A 17636-nucleotide genomic window follows, 5' to 3' on the forward strand; every position below is an offset into this window, starting at 1 on the left:
TTAATCACCTGGCCAAAATATGCAAATACATGATAATGGCTGCTAATAGTAGCCAAGTTACTGTTACTCGTTGTGTATTTATTCCATGTGTTATTATTTTTCTATTTCTCTTTTTCTGTTTCTGCATTGTTGAAAAGGGCCGTAAGTAAGCATTTCACTGTTCGTCTACACCTGTTGTTTACAAAGTTTATGACAAATACAATATTATTTTGATTTATAAATTAATGTCTTTGACATGCGCACACACACAAACACAGTTAGTTGCCCTACCAATTGACAGTCAAATAATAAGGCCCATTACACTAAAACAAATTAACAAATATGGACAATTTGACTGGTCATATTTACCATACCATTCTCTAACCATTGATGTATAGGGACTGAATTGTGCTCAAATTGTACACAATGTCAAACACAGTTAGGTTCACTATCAAAATGTATTCCCTGTCATCTGAAACAGCCCCTCTTCCTCTCATAGTAACTTAACTTTGACGTCACGTACAGAGGCGGATTTAGTGGTGCCGTTGAAACGTTTGATTGGATTGCCTGGTAACAGCTATATGGCGCCCGTTAGGTTGATTCACGTTTATGCATTTCTTTTGTTGTGATAAAACGTTTAGCTAGCTGACGGGAAATTTTCGTTAATCGTATTATCCACAAATTTATATTTGTCTGTTTTTATAATTTGAGAGGATGAGTGGCGGAGTGTATGGAGGCGGTGAGTGTGATTTTGCGGTCAAAATTAAATGAATGAACTCGCCACGTTGTGCCGTAGTTAGCTACCAGTAACTAGCTAACAGTAGTAGGAGACAACTACATACAGCTAGCTAACCTGTTAGTAGGTGATCTGCAGACTGGTGTTATCTTTAGCATATAGCTAGCTTAATAGCTAGTTATCAATGACGGGCATAATCATTTATTTTCTCTCATGCACTTCTTACTTTGTGATTTACCGAACATAACTGCCAGCGTGCCTGCCAACAATGACTGAAAGATGCTACTAGCTAACTCGCTAGCTGCATGGCTAACAGCCCTTTGCAGATGAATTACACGCTAACGTTAGCTTGCTTTCTATTTTAGCTAGCTAGTTAGGCTATCTGCAAGTTCTACCAAAACAAGTTTAGATTGCATTCAGTGACTTTTTAAAACGTTCTCTAGCTTCCTTAGTAGAAATGTAACTAACGTTAGTTGCCAAGTGTGGTCAATTAAGCTAGCCTCTAGTCTTGACGTAAGTAAACACATTGCTTACTGTTGTGTCATTTATTCACTTGTGCTTACTCTCTCTGCAGATGAGGTTGGAGCCCTGGTGTTTGACATAGGATCATACACAGTGAGAGCTGGCTATGCTGGAGAAGATTGTCCCAAGGTAAGTGTCCTAGTCTAGTGACCTGATTAACTATGCATCTTCCTCTACATATTCATTTTCATTTAGAGGGTATATCAATGTCAGGAAATGAGGACTGTAACCCATGACAGTGAGCATGAATTAGGTTTAGGTAGTCAGTTCCTGTCGTACTTACTTTTGGGCAATTCCATGGTAACAAAGTGCTGAGACTTGAAGAACAGTCCATCCAAAGTTTGATAACAGAATGGTGTGTTACCAAACTTTGAAACTGCACTGTTCTTCAAGTAAATATGTTTTTGTAACATTTGATGTGTAAATTGTTAAAAGCAGTCCTTGTGCATTGTTTTAGGATTTAATATTGCAATAATTGTTTTTTTGTTTGAAAAATCTGAGTTTCAGAATCACTGTTATTGTGGAATTGCCCATTTGCCTAACTCATTAACACCTCTGTCATCAGTAGACATGAAGGTGCCACTATCTAGGGGTCTATTCATTAGTGCACACAGTAGCGACACAGTTGTCAACGGTAAACCATAATCAACAAAAAGTTGGACTATAGGATAGCCTAACATTACTTCTTAGTCCAAGGACCTTACATGTTCTATTAAGAAGTCTGTTGACCAATCCAAGTAACATAATTTTTAAAAAGTCCCCATCAAAATCAGTTTAAGCTAGAGATATGTTTTTCTTGCATAGGCTGCGTCTCAATCCATCTGCCTGTGTCAGTCTTCCGCATCTGCGGTGGAAGGCGGCCAGGCTACAGCAGTGTTTGTCAGAACATGAAACGTCCCGAAAATTGGTCTTCTCACACAAATGTCTGTAGCGTCCAAGCGGTCTACAGTCTAATATATGACCACTATATGGAAAGATGAGAATCTCACGAACGCGTTGGTGTTCTCCGTGTTGCCTTGTGACCCCCACATGTGTAATGTAATAGAACTGAGAGTCATGATCAAGGGCTAGGGCGAGGTTATAGTTGTTTCATTGTTGCTGATGCTGTTTGCCATAACAAATTACATTGTTCTGCAAACTAGCAAAAAGGTGTTCCACCTTTAGTTGGAGAAAATACAGTCATGTTTCACTGACAGTATTCTGGACAGTAGTGATAGAAACAATGGATTAAAATGCCATTATCTCAGACCTGCCCCAAGAATTAGCCTACTTACACAACCGAGTGCTCCCGTTCCATTCCTCTGAGTTGGCCCATGTTATATACATTTCTTTCTGCACATAGGCTGACTTCCCCACAGTGATCGGTGTGACCCTGGACAGAGAGGATGGCAGCACCCCAATGGAGACAGACGGCGGGGACAAGGGCAAGCAGGGCACCAACTACTTCATCGACACTAACCAGCTGAGGGTGGCCCGTGAGAACATGGAGGTCATGTCACCGCTCAAAAACGGCATGAGTGAGTCTCTCTTCCCCGACTTGATCGTAGGCAATGTGTAAGTTGTATAGACAGTATTCTGCTGTGATGAAATTAAAATCCTCATAAAGTTGGTGGAGCAAATGCTGCTGGTCCTGTGAAGTGGCCCCTAGATAGTATGGTAGAGGGAATGCCAGGCTCAGTGATGCCTTCATCATCTATGACACTGCACAATGTTTTGGGAGAGGATCCTTATCTGGACTGCTCTGTTTGTCTGTGGTCAGTGTCTCCAGAGGCTTCCCCTGTGTATATGCTTTGCCACTATGTTGAAATGATCAGCATTCAACAGTGATTCGAGGTTTATGAAGAGGGTGGTCTTTGTTAGAAAAGAGAAATGATGGTTGTTCATTGGTCAGACTGAGATCCATCATGGCGTAGATGTTGGGTTTCTTTCTCACGAACTCTCCATGGTGCTGATTTGATGCCAGTAAATATAACAGGCTAGCCATCTCAAATGGGAAATGGGAAGTAACTGAAAACGAGGTGTTGTTTTTGTCCACCCCATTTTAAATATTTTTATGAGATTGCCATTTAGGACATTGCTTACATGGTCCTTCAAGCTGTCGATATGGAGGTAATGATGACCTGACTGTTGTTAATCTGAATTCAGTACAGGGGAGTTGGACTATTTAGAGAAGTGTGACAGCAATCTTAATTGACGCAGAGGAGCACTATGGCATCAGAGACCTCCTTAGAGTGCTGACCTGGATCATTATTCGCACACTTCGCTAAAATTAGCAAAGTTCATCAGTCTTTTTTTTTTTTTTCTCCAGTATCTGACCCAGCAACAGAGATGAGCGGTAGGCTAATAAAATGCAGTTGTGTGACGAGACGTATGCACTATGCATGCACACCTTAATTATTCAACAGTACTGGACCTTATTTGTAGCAGCAAATGACCTGTATGCATTGCCCAAAGAGATGCAGTGCCTTCAGAAAGTATTCACATCCCTTGACTTATTTAACATTTTGTTGTGTTATAGCCTGAATATAAAATTCCCCATATTGTCAAAGTGGAATTATGTTTTGATACATTTTTTTTATTAACGAAAAGCAGGAACATCTTGAGTCAATAAGTATTCAACCCCTTTGTTATGGCAAGCCTAAATAAGTTCAGGATTAGAAATGTACATTTTATATTTTTTTTTAAGTCATAATAAGTTGCATGGCCTCACTCGGTGTGCAGTAATAGTATTTAACATGATTTTTGAATGACTACCACATCTCTGTACTCCCATATAATTATCTGTAAGGTCCCAGTCAAACAGTGAATTTCAAACACCGATTCAACCACAAAGACCAGGGAGATTTTCCAATGCGTCACAAAGAAGGGCAGCTATTGGTAGATGGGTAAAAAAAAAAAAGTATATATACAAATTAAAGGCAGACAATGAATATCCATTTGAGCATGGTGAAGTCATTAATTACACTTTGGATGGTGTATCAATACACCCAGTCACTACAAAGATACAGACGTCCTTCCTAACTCAGTTGCCGGAGAAAAAGGAAGCCGCATTTAGGGATTTCTCTGTGAGGCTAATGGTGACTTTAAAACAGTTATCAGTTTACTTGCTGATAGGAGAAAACTGAGGATGAATCAACAACATTGTAGTTACTCCACAATACTAACCTAATTGACAGTTAAAAGGAAGCCTGTATAGAATAAAACATATTCCAAAACATTCATCCTCTTTGCAATAAGTCACTAAAGTAATACTGCGAAAAATGTGGCAAAGCAATTCACTTTTTGTCCTGAATACAAAGTGTTATGTTTGGGGCAAATCCAATACAACACATTACTAAGTACCACTCTCCATATTTTCAATCACAATGGTGGCTGCATCATGTTATGGGTATGCTTGTAAACGTTAAGGACTGGGGAGTTTTTCAGGATAAAAAAATGAATGTAATCCTAGAGGAAAATCTGTCTGCTTTCCACCAGACACTGGGAGATGAATTCAGCAGTACAATAACCTAAAACACAAGACCAAATATACACCGGAGTTGCTTACCGATGAAGAAAGTGAATGTTCCTCAGTGGCCGAGTTACCGTTTTGATTTAAATCTACTTGAAATTCTTTGGCAAAGACCTGAAAATGGTTGTTTAGCAATGATCAACAACCAAGTTGACCGAGCTTGAAGAATTTTGAAAAGAATAATGGGCAAATGTTGCACAATCCAGGTGTGGAAAGCTCTTAGTCTTACCCAGAAATACTCACAACCATTATTGCTGCCCAATGTGTTTCTACAAAGTATTGAGTGTAAATTAAATATTTCTATATTTCGTTTTCAATAAATTAGCTAATATTTGCTAAAAACATGTTTTTACTTTGTCATTATTGGGTATTGTGTGTAGATGGGTGAACAAAGTGACCCATGGTGGGGTTATGGTATGGGCAGGCATAAGCTACCGACAACGAACACATTTTATCAATGGTAATTTGAATGCACAGAGATACGGTGATGAGATCCTGAGTACCATAACCATGCTATTCATCCGCTGCCATCACCTCATGTTTCAGAATGATAATGCACTCCCCCATGTCGCAAGGATCTGTACACAATTCCTGGATGCTGAAATTGTCCCAGTTCTTCCATGGCCTGCATACTCACCAGACATGTCACCCATTGAGCATATTTGGGATGCTCTGGATCGACGTGTACGACTGTGTGTTCCAGTTCCTGACAATATCAAGCAAACTTTGCAATATCAACTATATGCAAAGGAGATGTGTCGCACTGCATGAAAATGGTGGTCACACCAGAAACAGACTTGTTTTCTGATCCACACCCCTAACTCTTAAAAAAAAATTTTTTTTAAGGTATCTGTGACCAAAACATGCAAATCTGTATTCCCAGTTGTGGAATACATAGATTAGAGTTGAATACATTTCTTTCAGTTGACTGTGTTCCTTATGAACTGTAACTCAGTAAAATCTTAAATTGTTGCATGTTGCGTTTTATATATTTGTTCTGTGTTCGTGATAGTAAACCCAGGAATTGAAACAAATTATTTCCCCATCGTTTCGTTCTGAAATTAACCATTTTTTGTGTTGTTGTTCTGACCAGAAAAATAAAGTTCTGAACCGGTTCATATAAAAAAAAATATTGGTTTATAATCATTCCTTTTTTTTATACAATTATTATAATTTGTTTAATTTTTGTTGTACTTTTAACCCTTTTTCTCCCCAATTTTGAGATATCCAAAATCACAAAAGTCCCCTACGGACTCGAGAGGCGAAGGTCGAGAGCCATGCGTCCTCCTAAACACGCCCTGTCAAGCCACACTACTTCTTTACACACTGCTTGCTTAACCTGGAAGGCAGCTGCACCAATGTGTCAGAGAAAACACCATCCAGCTGCCAACTGAAGCCAGCTTGTAGGCGCCCGGCCTGCCACAAGGAGTCACTAGAGCGGGATTGGACTAGGGAATCCCAGCCAAAACCTCCCTTAACCCGAACTACGCTAAACTAATTGTGCACCGCCTCATGGGTCTCACAGTCACGGCCGGCTGTGACACAGCCTGGGATCAAACCCGGGTCTGTAGTAACGCCTCAAGCACTACGATGCAGTGCCTTAGACCGCTGCGTCTCTCGGGAGGCCCATATCGCTCCTCTGTCAGTTTTTAAAACTCAAATCTTTTTTTTTGTTCATTTAGCTCGACATTAAATTACTTCACCAATCAGTGCAGATAGAGCAGCTTGTTATAGAGCAGGTAAACTATTTAATCTTTATAGGAAAGCCGTTAAGAGCAAATTGTCTTCTGCCATAAAAGCATAGTTTAATCATAATGAAAAACAAACGTACACACTGTGCACTGTGCTGCCAGTCACCATGGACAGACAAGTCTTTGAACTTCAGAGACTTGTCTTAACATTGGACCAGAGCAAACTTTAGCTAGTTAGCTTGTGTGTGCAGAGCAGCACTAGAATTAAAAACACTTCTTACCTTTTTGTGGTTAATTAATCCAATGTGAAACGTGATAGCCCAACTAAAGTTATCATTAAAAGTTTATCCATTCTTCTATAATTAAAAGGCCTACATCATCAGTAGGCTACTGCAACCTAGGCTTTGGAGGAAGAGGGGCAGGTACCCTACACCCACCGGCAAAGATTTCCAGCTGGCAGGCAGACACTGGAATATGTTTCTAAGTGACCGAGTAAGGACTTTGCATTGGATGTTTTGTTGCGATTTTTGTGGGACTGGAATAAAATGCCCGGAACAAACAAAAAGTTAACTTTCGTTCTGATTCTGTTGCTTGAATAATTTAGTTGTTTTCAGTTCTGTTCCCTGAACCAGTTCCAACGCCTGACTAAACCTGGCATCGTAGTCAAAATTCTGCTATCGTGACAACTCTTTAACTGCAAGTAACGCACTAATTAGCAAGGAATATCAACAAATGTGCACACATGCTTTGATCTCAAAAGCGCACAACCGGGGATGATTGAAAGCCCTCTCCTTCCTGTCAATGCAATACAATCCTACTTGATTGTGCTCTGCAGAAATTGGGAAAACAGCAATACATTGCATGCATAGAACAATGATCTAATTCTGATTGGAGTAATTTATTGATATTGCGATTTGTGTGATTTTTATTTTTCATGTCCATTCAGACAACTCATCTATATTCTTATTGTCCGACTATTTTTTGTGTTAATGTCGAGCCTGGCCTATTTTTTTTTTTTTATACAATGAAAACTACCTTGGCCCACCCTGTTGTCTATAGATTTTCTTGTGCCAATTTTTCACTGGTTACCTGTGACATCCTCTTACTCATTAATTTGCGTTTTTGTTTTCTTATCTGTGAAGTCGAGGACTGGGACAGCTTCCAGGCCATCCTAGACCACACCTACAAGATGCACTTCAAGTCGGAACCCAGCATGCATCCTGTACTCATGTCAGAAGCCTCGGTGAGTAGGCCTCACCCTCAGCTTGGAATGAGCCTCGTGTCATTTTTTTCACACCCCCCCGTAATAGTGCATTGGTTTTGTGATAACCTCATTCAGTATGGAATGAGCCCCATGTAAGTTGAAATTACAGTGAACACCAACTGCCACTCGTGCCATCAATGTCCAAAGTGGCTCACCTGATTTTGAATCACAACAAACCACTATGGAATTACTATACTGTGATATAGTACTGTGATATATGGTATTAAGTATATATGGTGTCCTGCTGGTTTAGGCACCAAATTAAGAAAACACTCTGAAACAGAAGGTACTATCTATATTTGTTCAGTAAGAAACGCTAGTTCACGTTTTCAGTTGAAAAACATTTTGCTATGGTGTGCCCTAATGAACACAGCACTGTTTTCCCTTCTTTCTCTCATCTCTGTGCAGTGGAACACACGAGCCAAGCGGGAGAAGCTAACCGAGCTAATGTTTGAGCATTACAACATTCCCGCCTTCTTCCTGTGTAAAACAGCAGTGCTGTCTTCGTATCCTTAAGCCATCCAGGCTTGCAGAGTAGATTGACATGAAATGGGGATGTTGTTGGAAGGTTGAAGTGGTGGATTGGTGGTGTTACTGTAATAAAACACTAGTCAAATTCGATTCATCTGCTGTTTAATAATGACCCCAACATCTCCTGAACAGTTTTGTTTTTCTATTCCTTTTATTTAACCTTTATTTATCCAGGTTTGTCTCATTGAAAACTTCTCTCGTCCAAAGTAGATTTGTATTTTGCCATTAGCTATTGCTCATGTGACTTTGACACAAGGGTTTGGCCTAAAATACATTTTCATCTCTGTGGAAATGTGCTTTTCCTTAACTCTGAGTGCCTGAGCTTTGCCAATGGACGATCCACAGGGTTGGTGTTAGACAGCGGAGCCACACACACAACAGCCATTCCAGTGCATGACGGTTACGTGCTTCAGCAAGGTAAATTGTCACTTCTTCGACCACCCTCTCTTCCTATTTTGGTTTGTGGTTTTTACTTTCCATGGGACATGTCCACACATTTGTCTAATAAAGGAATGATAAACGCTTACCCTTATGAGTTAGTTGCAATAACAATCTTTTTGGACACACTTGACCAGAAATGTCATCCATCCACATTGAAGCCATTGTGTCTCATGATGTGGGTATAAATGAATTAATATAGATACAGATTTGGTTTGGTTTTGAATACCAAGCTTGTGGAAACCCCAAAAATCTATTAACTGGGTAACACTTCTGTCCCTCCCTACAACAAATTGAACCCCCATAGAAAGTATGGTAGCAGTAAGATTAAGTAAAGAGACGCAGGAAAGAGGTTTGACATTGTATCCACCTCCAAATCATCCCCTTACAGTAAAGATACATATTTTTTTTATTTTATTAGGTTAAAGCAACCATCTTGGCAAAGTAGCAAGGGCTAGGCTTTCTGGAGTGAGGCCATTTGAGTCGGAGCTGCATTGAAATTCAAGACTGAGGAGAATGGCACAGGAGTCCAGGCTGGCATATTAATTAGGGGATTGTGTTACCCAGAAATCAATGAAGCCTTTTTAGTTGATATAATATGAGGGAATGTTAATTCGGAAAAGGAGTATTAGGTTAGGGTCATTAAAGGACAAACATGAGGACACGATGCCTCCGTTCACAATGGTGCTAAGTCATTCAGTTTTCTTGGCCTGTGTATATGTCATAGATGTTATAAGCCATCCTAGCTGGTGTATACACTGACTGTACAAAACGCTAGGAACGCCTTCCTAATTTTTAGTTGCACCCCCCCCCCCCCCTTGACCTCAGAACAGCCTCGATTCGTTGGGGAATGGACTCTACAAGGAATCGAAAGCGTTCCAGAGGGATGCTGGCCCATGTTGACTCCAATGCTTCCCACAGTTCTAAAGTTCTCTGGTGGTCCTTTGGGTGGTGGACCGTTCTTGATACGTGAAAACCCCAGCATTGGGCGTGAAAACCCCAGCAAAAAGCATACATTCACTTAAATCAGTGTAGATTAAGAGGTGACCGCCAATATAGTTTTCACTTGGCCAGTCTGTCATGGATAGAGCAGGTGTTCATAATGTTTTGTGCACTGAGTGTATGTTCCAATGATGGGAAAATAAATGATAGATGATAGAGCATTTATTTAGTCTAAATATGTGTTTTGGACATGACGGCAAATGAAAATGATGCTGTCTTCAATATCCTTTCCCCAAAACAATCAGTGACACCTTTTTGGTATTTTGTTTCAGGCATTGTCAAGTCTCCCCTTGCTGGGGATTTTATGAGCATGCAATGTAGAGAGCTATTTCAAGAGTTAAATGTTGAAATAGTCCCTCCTTACATGATTGCCTCAAAGGTGAGACCTGCTAAAGTAAGTCAAAACTACTCATTTCAGAGATTCCACATCTCACTTTTTTTTGGTGCTATTCCTCAAGTTACGGTGGTGGGGTGGTGTAAGTACTTAGATATTTAAAAAAATATCTTTACATATTAATGTTGTCTCATGGATTTCCCTTCATCCGCTCGACGTTTCATTAGTCACTTGGGTCTGTTTGGGTATCTGCATGTAATATTAAGGCTGTCTGTAATTTAATGATTGACCAATAACAATTAATACAAGTGATGCTCTAACTCAGTTCTTTGGTTCCCATACACTGCGTGCATGAACATCATGTTGACATGGGCCATAAAATTGGTATAGACAAAATTGGTTTGATCAACTCCATACCAAAAGCCCTACATTGGTCTAGTGGTCTAGTTAATTGGAATTCCCTTGTCATTCTCTATTGTCTTGTACTTGCATTAGCATGAATTTAAATGAGCATGTCACACAGCATGCTTGAAAAAGTCAATCTACAAAACCTAAAGCGATATCCATAATTGAATAAGCACTAGGGGAAAGAAACATGATAGGAACCCGACTTCACAGGAATCCCATTCATCCTTCATATTTTGATTTCTCATACCACAAAATGTGACATTCTTCATTGTCCTGTGATTGTCTTCGCCCGTCACACTCTGAGATGCGATTTCTCTGAATTTATCAGGAATTCCTCATATTCCTGACATCAAGACTTGGTAGCCTTTTATCCCTGGCTCCGTATTATTACACTCTCACGCCTGGTCCCAGATCTGTTTGTGCTGTCTCGCCAACTCCTATGGTCATTTCCATAAACAGCACAAACAGATCTGGGACCAGGGTACTTCTCTTCCATTGAGATGGCACACTGCTAATCTTAGCGTTTCTCATTGTAGGATGCAGTACGTGAAGGAGCCCCAGCAAGCTGGAAGAAGAAGGAGAAACTACCCCAAGTCACCCGTTCCTGGCACAACTACATGTGTAATGTAAGTAGTGTGCTATCATAAACAGAAAGTCATAAACAGTCCTATGTGTCACCGAATCATATGGATCATAGATGTGATATAAACCTGTCTTCATCATTTACATTTTCTTTAGTGAATTTTCATTACTGCTACTGGGCTCGTGAGTTAACACTTGTCCTCTTGTTGGAGAAGAAGAATATAGATTTACTTTGTCCGTATGGACAAGAAGGGGGGGGGGATCACAGTAGGCCTATCAAACAATTACTCCAATCAGAGAGGCCAACATTGGAATAATATTCAAATCACATTTTCATGTACATAAACAATAAAACCTAGCTACATGTCAAAGTGTAGGGGATTTATTATTACAGTGCCTTTGTAAAATATTCTCATCCCTTTGACTTTTTCCAAAATGTTTTATTACAATGTAGGATTAAAATAGATTTAAAAGGCAAAAAAATCAAATACCAATGAGAAAACGCTTACATAAGTATTCAACCCCCTGAGTCAATACGTGTTAAAATCACCTTTGGCAGCAATTTACAGCTGTGAGTCTTTCTGGGTAAGTCTCAAATAACTTTGAACACCTGGATTGTACAATATTTACACACTATTCCATTTTCAATTATTGTCATAGATTTTCAAGCTGATTTAGGTCAAAACTGTAACTAGGCCACTCAGGAACACTCGATGTCATCTTTGGTAAGCAACCCCAGTGTATATTTGGCCCTGTGATTAAGTTTATTGTGTTAGCTAATCCAAGTGTATCGTTTTAAAAGGCTAATTGATCATTAGAAAACCCTTTTGCAGTTATATTATAGCACAGCTGAAAACTGTTGTTCTGATTAAAGAAGCAAAAAAAATGGCCTTTAGAGTAGTTGAGTATCTGGAGCATAAGCGTTTGTTGGTTCGATCATAGGCTCAAAATGGCCAGAAGCAAAGAACTTTCTTCTGAAACTGGTCAGTCTATTCTTGTTCTGAGACATGAAGGCTTATTCCATGTGAGAAATTGCCAAGAAACTGAAGATCTCGTACAGGCCACTCCAGGATGCTGGCCTTCTAGGCAGAGTTGCAAAGAAAAATACATATCTCAGACTGGCCAATAAAAGAAAAGATGGGCAAAAGAACAGACACTGGTCAGAGGGACTCTGTCTAGAAGGCCAGCATCCCGGAGATGACTCTTCACTGTTGACGTTGAGACTGGTGTTTTGCGGGTACTATTTAATGAAGCCGCCAGTTGAGGACTCGTGAGGCGTCTGTTTCTCAAACTAGACACTAATGTACTGGTGGACCTCTTGCTCAGTGCACCGGGGCCTCCCACCCCCTTTCTATTCTGGTTAGAGCCAGATTGCACTGTTCTGTAATGGGAGTAGTACACAGCGTTGTATGAGATCTTCAGTTTCTTGGCAATTTCTGGCATGGAATAGCCTTCATTTCTCAGAATAAGAATAGACTGACGAGTTTCAGAAGAAAGTTCTTCGTTTCTGGCCATTTTGACCCAGCTACAATAGTCATTTACAACATCAATTTGATCTTATTTTAATGGGCAAAAAATTTTGCTTTCCTTTCAAAAACAAGGATATTTCTATGTGTCCCCAAACTTTTGAATGGTAGTGTATATATTTTTCTATTACCCATCTACCAACCAATAGGTGCCCTTTGCAAGGCATTAAACCTCCCTGGTCTTTGTGGTTGAATCTGTGTTTTAAATGCACTGCTCTACTTAGGGACCCTACAGATAATTGTATGTGTGGGTTACAAAGATGAGGTAGTCATTCAAAAATCATGTTTAACACTATTGCACAGAGTACATCCTTGCCACTTATCTTACTTACTAAAAAATGTATGACTGAACTTATTTAGGCTTGCCATAAGAGGTTGAATAGTTATTGACTCAAGACATTTCAGCTTTTCAATTTTGTATACATTTTCAGAAGTAAATAATCTAAAACATAAAGTCAAAGTGGAATTATGTTATTGTGTTTAGGTCAGTGACATAAAATCTCAATTGAATCCTTTTTAAATTCATGCTGTAACACAACAAAATGTTGTGGGGTGTGAATACTTTCTGAAGGCCCTGTAAGTGCGTATGGCCTACAGCCTCATGTCTAAACTGATACTGACACGAGCGAGGCGCCAGAAAATGTAGACAAACTTTAATAAGACTTTCTAATTACATAAATATAGGCTAAATGCCAGTCATTTTTTGACAAACATAATGAAGGATAATTAACATTAACATCTAAAGGCTTGTTTCTATCGATGTACTCGAGGCACGGTTCATTTAGATAAAATAGTGCCTGTTTGCACATCACCCACCTTGAATCTGTGCATAGGTGGTCAGCATTTGGAAACTATTTAACCATAAATGTTATTGTTTAAAACCTGAACATTTTATGTCATTTTATGAATCGTGTCTCACCTTGTTTTAAAGTAACCAAAAATAACCAAAAACCAAAAATACGACCATGAAAATGTTGAGAATTATTTAAAACACTGTCATTGAAACCATCATTTCTCTTATGTTCTATTCTTCTATCATTCTTCTCTTATGTTCTATTCATTTGCAAATCAACTGTATTCATTTTCAAATTAACAATCAGTCAAGGCCATAATCCGAGTCATATTACCCATGCTCTTTGATGCATCTTTAGATCGCCCCTCTTAATTTATAACGGATCTTTTTTGGGCGGGTGGGATAAGTGAATTGAGCTTTTGGACAAGTAAAAAAATCTGTCCTACAAGTGGCTAAAAAAGTTAATGTCAGGCCCTGCTGCTTGAGTATTTAATGTTTTTTGCCCTGTCTCCAGACTGTGATCCAGGATTTCCAGGCCTCCGTGCTGCAGGTCTCAGACTCGCCGTACGATGAACAGTGAGTCCACCATAATCTACTCCATTCAAACATTTCACAATAACCACCACAGAATAGTTCCGTCCCTTAAAGGGTTATTTCGCCATTGTTTTAAAATGTAATCCTCTCTCCCACAGAGTTGCAGCCCAGATGCCCACAGTTCACTACGAGCTGCCCAATGGATACAACTGTGACTTTGGGGCAGAGAGGCTGAAGATTCCAGAGGGCCTTTTTGACCCTTCCAATGCCAAGGTAAGAATCGCCAATTGTCAAAAAGCCTTAATCATCCTATGTGACCGGACCTGTCTGAAATGTGGTGTTCAGAATGTTCAGTGTTCTTACAGTCTGTTCCGGTTCTCCTCCACAGGGTCTGTCTGGCAACACCATGTTGGGAGTCGGCCACGTGGTGACCACCAGTGTGGGAATGTGTGACATTGATATTCGGCCGGTAGGTGCCTACATTCAAGACCTATGTATTTTGTGAGTGACACTTGGTATGTTTATGTTATTCAGAATGACATGTTAAAGCAAGGTTGAGGTCAGTTGATCTTTTTCCCCCACTTGAATGAAGAGGTTCTACAGAACTGACTTTTGATCTTTGTCCCAGGGTCTTTATGGTAGTGTGGTGGTCACCGGCGGCAACACACTCATCTCTGGCTTCACGGACCGACTCACCAGAGAACTCTCTCAGAAGACCCCCCCTGTGAGTGCTACACTAAACTATTTCTCAATTACTTACTTCATCCATTTGTGGTACTCTTAAAGTTTGTAATCTTGGTGCCCGTCTTCTCTCCTCTGTTCAGAGCATGAGGCTGAAGTTGATAGCCAACAACACAACGGTGGAGCGCAGGTTCAGTGCCTGGATAGGAGGCTCCATCCTGGCATCACTAGTGAGTTCACTTCCATATACTTTTACTGTATTGCAATGCTTCTGGTCACTAGCTCACTATGATTTGTGTGTTTGCCTGATTTTTACATTTTTTTTTATTATAACATGATATTACTTTGACCTAATAAGTGTCATGTTTTCTTTTACCCTAGGGAACTTTCCAGCAAATGTGGATCTCGAAACAAGAGTACGAGGAGGGTGGTAAGCAGTGTGTGGACAGAAAGTGCCCTTGATTGATTGCCCTTGATCAAGTGCCCTTGATGTTCTGCTGCCTCCAGAACTCCAGAACAACGTGTCTAGTTTAACATTTTAATGTGGACTCTGGAACACCCAAGGACGGTTGCTGTTTTTGACGATAAAAAAAAAAAACAACAACTGATAAGTCTGTCTTTTTTATAATTTTATGTAGAAAACATTGACTAACAAACCGTGTCACATTGCTATGAAGAGGGAGGGGGAGGCTAAATTCCTTTTTGATTCCATTTCATTTTCAGTATATTTAATAAGAGGACTGATATTTTGATATCAATCCTCTTGACGGGTAGAAACACTTGGGCAGTGTTAGTGGTTATGCATTATCTAATGTGGTGTCAGGTGAATGTCATTTGTCTTTAAACCTTTCCATTTTGGGGTAGTGAATTAGCTTCTCTAATGATGCCAAGACAATTATTCACTGCAAATGAAATTTGTATTTAATTTCACTCATGTTTATATTTGATTGGCTATTTGCTGTCTTGAAAATAAAAGGAATATTTGTTAAGTGATTTTCTTGAATTCTGTTTTGACACTTGCAACTAATTTGACGCACTTGTGTACATTCACTTTATTTACATTTTTCAGCAGAACAGATGCATAATTTTACAAATTCTCATCTGCTTAAATGATTTCACAGGTTGTGGTTAGTCACCACACAATCCCCAACTAAAATGCAAATGAATGGCAACAAAAAATAATGCGATGTCATTTAATGAGGAAAATAATTTGATTTGAAGCCTCTCCCTCTGGAGCCAAGGAGCTGAGAATGTTTCATTGACTCTGTAAAGAAAGAGATTCTAGTATGGGTGAGTACAGTATGTCATATGCAGTAGTTCAGAGGAGAGCACAAAGTTTTTCCTGAATGAACTGATTAAATGGTTAAAGGATAATATCTTAGTATTGACTGAGCAGCAGCCTAAGCAACAGTAGGACTAACCTGTAAAGTACACATTCATGTAAGTTCAGAGGCTCTCTATGGACAAAGACTTGAGGTCTTTGTCAACTTTCTTGAAACCCTGGTTGGTAGGAAAAGGCACATAACCTGGCAGTGTGATGCCAGGAAAACAATCCCTCAATGTTAGTAAGAGCGTGAACTACAGGGAATGGGGAGTGAGCACACCTCCATCCACATCGACTGGGCTGTCACTAAGAACTTAACATGGTCCACACATACTCGTACAGTCGTGAAGAGGGCACGACAGTACCTCTTCCCCCTCAGGAGGCTGAAAAGATTTGGCATGGGCCCTCAGATCCTCAAAGTTATACAGCTGCACCATTGAGATCATCTTGAATGGCTGCAACACTGCTTGGTATGGCAACTGCACTGCCCTCGACCGCAAAGCCCTACAGAGGGTGGTGCGGACGGTCCAGTACATCCCAAATAATGGCCTGCCTAGCCGGATGTGGAGGTCCTAGGCTGCCGTGGTTACATGTTGTCTGCGGTTGTGAGGCCGGTTGGGTGTACTGCCAAATTGTCTAAAACTACTTTAGAGGCGGCTTAAAGTAGCACTCCCTCAACTTGAGATATCTGTTGTGGCATTGTGTTGTGAGACAAAACTGCATATCATAGAATGGTCTTTTATTGTCCACAGCACAAGGTGCACCTGTGTAATATGTCACACCTGTCATGTGGATGACTTGGCATAGGATAAATGCACATTAACAGGGATATAAACACATTTGTGCACAAAACTTGAGTGAAATTAGCTTTTTGGTCGTATTAAATTTTTTACTTCAGCTCATGAACATTGGGTCAAGAAACACTACATGTTGCATTTATTTTTTTGTTAAGTATTAATTGCAAAAAAGCAATACTAAGAAGACTGAATTATAGAAGTGTTATTTCTGAAAGATTTACATGCATTATAACTTTTGGGTTCAAGCTGATCTTGGGAAACTTCACAAGAAAGCTAAACCTGGCCTTGCTCTTTTTGGCATCTACAGCTACAACATTGAGACCATGTTGACTGGCTGCATCACAGCTTGGTATGGCAACTGCACTGCCCTCGACCACAAAGTGCTTCAGAGGGTGGTGCGGACAGCCCAGTACATCAGGCGGTGTCAGAGGAAGGCCTGAACATTTTTTAAAGACTTCCAAGCCATAGACTGTTCTCTCTACTACCGTCCGGCAAGCGATACCGGAGCATTGGGTCTCGGACCAACAGGGTCGGAGACAGTTTCTATCCCCAAGCCATAAGATTGCTAAATAGTTAATCAAATGGTTACCCAGACTATCTGTATTGACACTATTTTGCACTGACTATGCACACTCAAAAGACTCTACCCACACGCTGACACTCACACAAACCCACACACACGTACATACACTACAGTACATGCACACACACACGTATACTGACGCCACACACACGTTCACACTCGTCATATACGCTGCTGCTGCGTTCCTTACCCCATTTCAGCCTTGAAAGTATGGAGTCAGAAGCACTTTTGGCTGCTGCCAATGTTAGGACCTGTGGCTATCTTATCCTATCTGAAAATGTGGATGGTCCTCGTGGAAATTCTTCTTCTCAATTTTCTACCTGTGGATTGGAGGTCCCACCCCAGCAGCTTGCCTTTGTTCGAAAAAGGTGTGGGAAGTAAGTCCTCTGTGTGAAACAAG

General features: G+C 40.2%; 1 protein-coding gene across 2 annotated transcripts; it reads left to right on the forward strand.

Moving 5' to 3' along the window:
• The first annotated feature begins 520 nt into the window (after window positions 1-520).
• Window positions 521-15525, forward strand: LOC109902261 (actin-like protein 6A). 2 transcript variants are annotated; one of them, XM_020498487.2, is made up of 14 exons: window positions 521-718; window positions 1290-1366; window positions 2580-2754; window positions 7582-7682; window positions 8112-8209; window positions 8557-8651; window positions 9947-10053; window positions 10953-11042; window positions 13832-13893; window positions 14010-14124; window positions 14240-14320; window positions 14480-14575; window positions 14676-14762; window positions 14914-15519. In XM_020498487.2, the coding sequence occupies exons 1-14, from the start codon at window positions 694-696 to the stop codon at window positions 14992-14994; spliced, it is 1290 nt and encodes a 429-aa protein (XP_020354076.1). In that variant the 5' UTR covers window positions 521-693; the 3' UTR covers window positions 14995-15519. The 2 variants fall into 2 exon arrangements, with proteins under 2 accessions (XP_020354076.1, XP_020354075.1); XM_020498486.2 differs by having other exon boundaries at window positions 541-718; window positions 9947-10068; window positions 14914-15525.
• Window positions 15526-17636: the final 2111 nt, after the last annotated feature.

Source organism: Oncorhynchus kisutch, linkage group LG13 (genome assembly GCF_002021735.2).
Source record: "Oncorhynchus kisutch isolate 150728-3 linkage group LG13, Okis_V2, whole genome shotgun sequence".
Taxonomy (NCBI): Eukaryota; Metazoa; Chordata; class Actinopteri; order Salmoniformes; family Salmonidae; genus Oncorhynchus; species Oncorhynchus kisutch.

Excerpts from the sequence above, each read along its gene's own strand:
- LOC109902261 (XM_020498486.2), top strand. The coding sequence starts at position 694 with ATGAGTGGCGGAGTGTATGGAGGCG. Across the intron at positions 719-1,289 it reads TGGCGGAGTGTATGGAGGCG|ATGAGGTTGGAGCCCTGGTG; the intron begins GTGAGTGTGATT and ends CTCTCTCTGCAG. Across the intron at positions 11,043-13,831 it reads GGCACAACTACATGTGTAAT|ACTGTGATCCAGGATTTCCA; the intron begins GTAAGTAGTGTG and ends CCCTGTCTCCAG.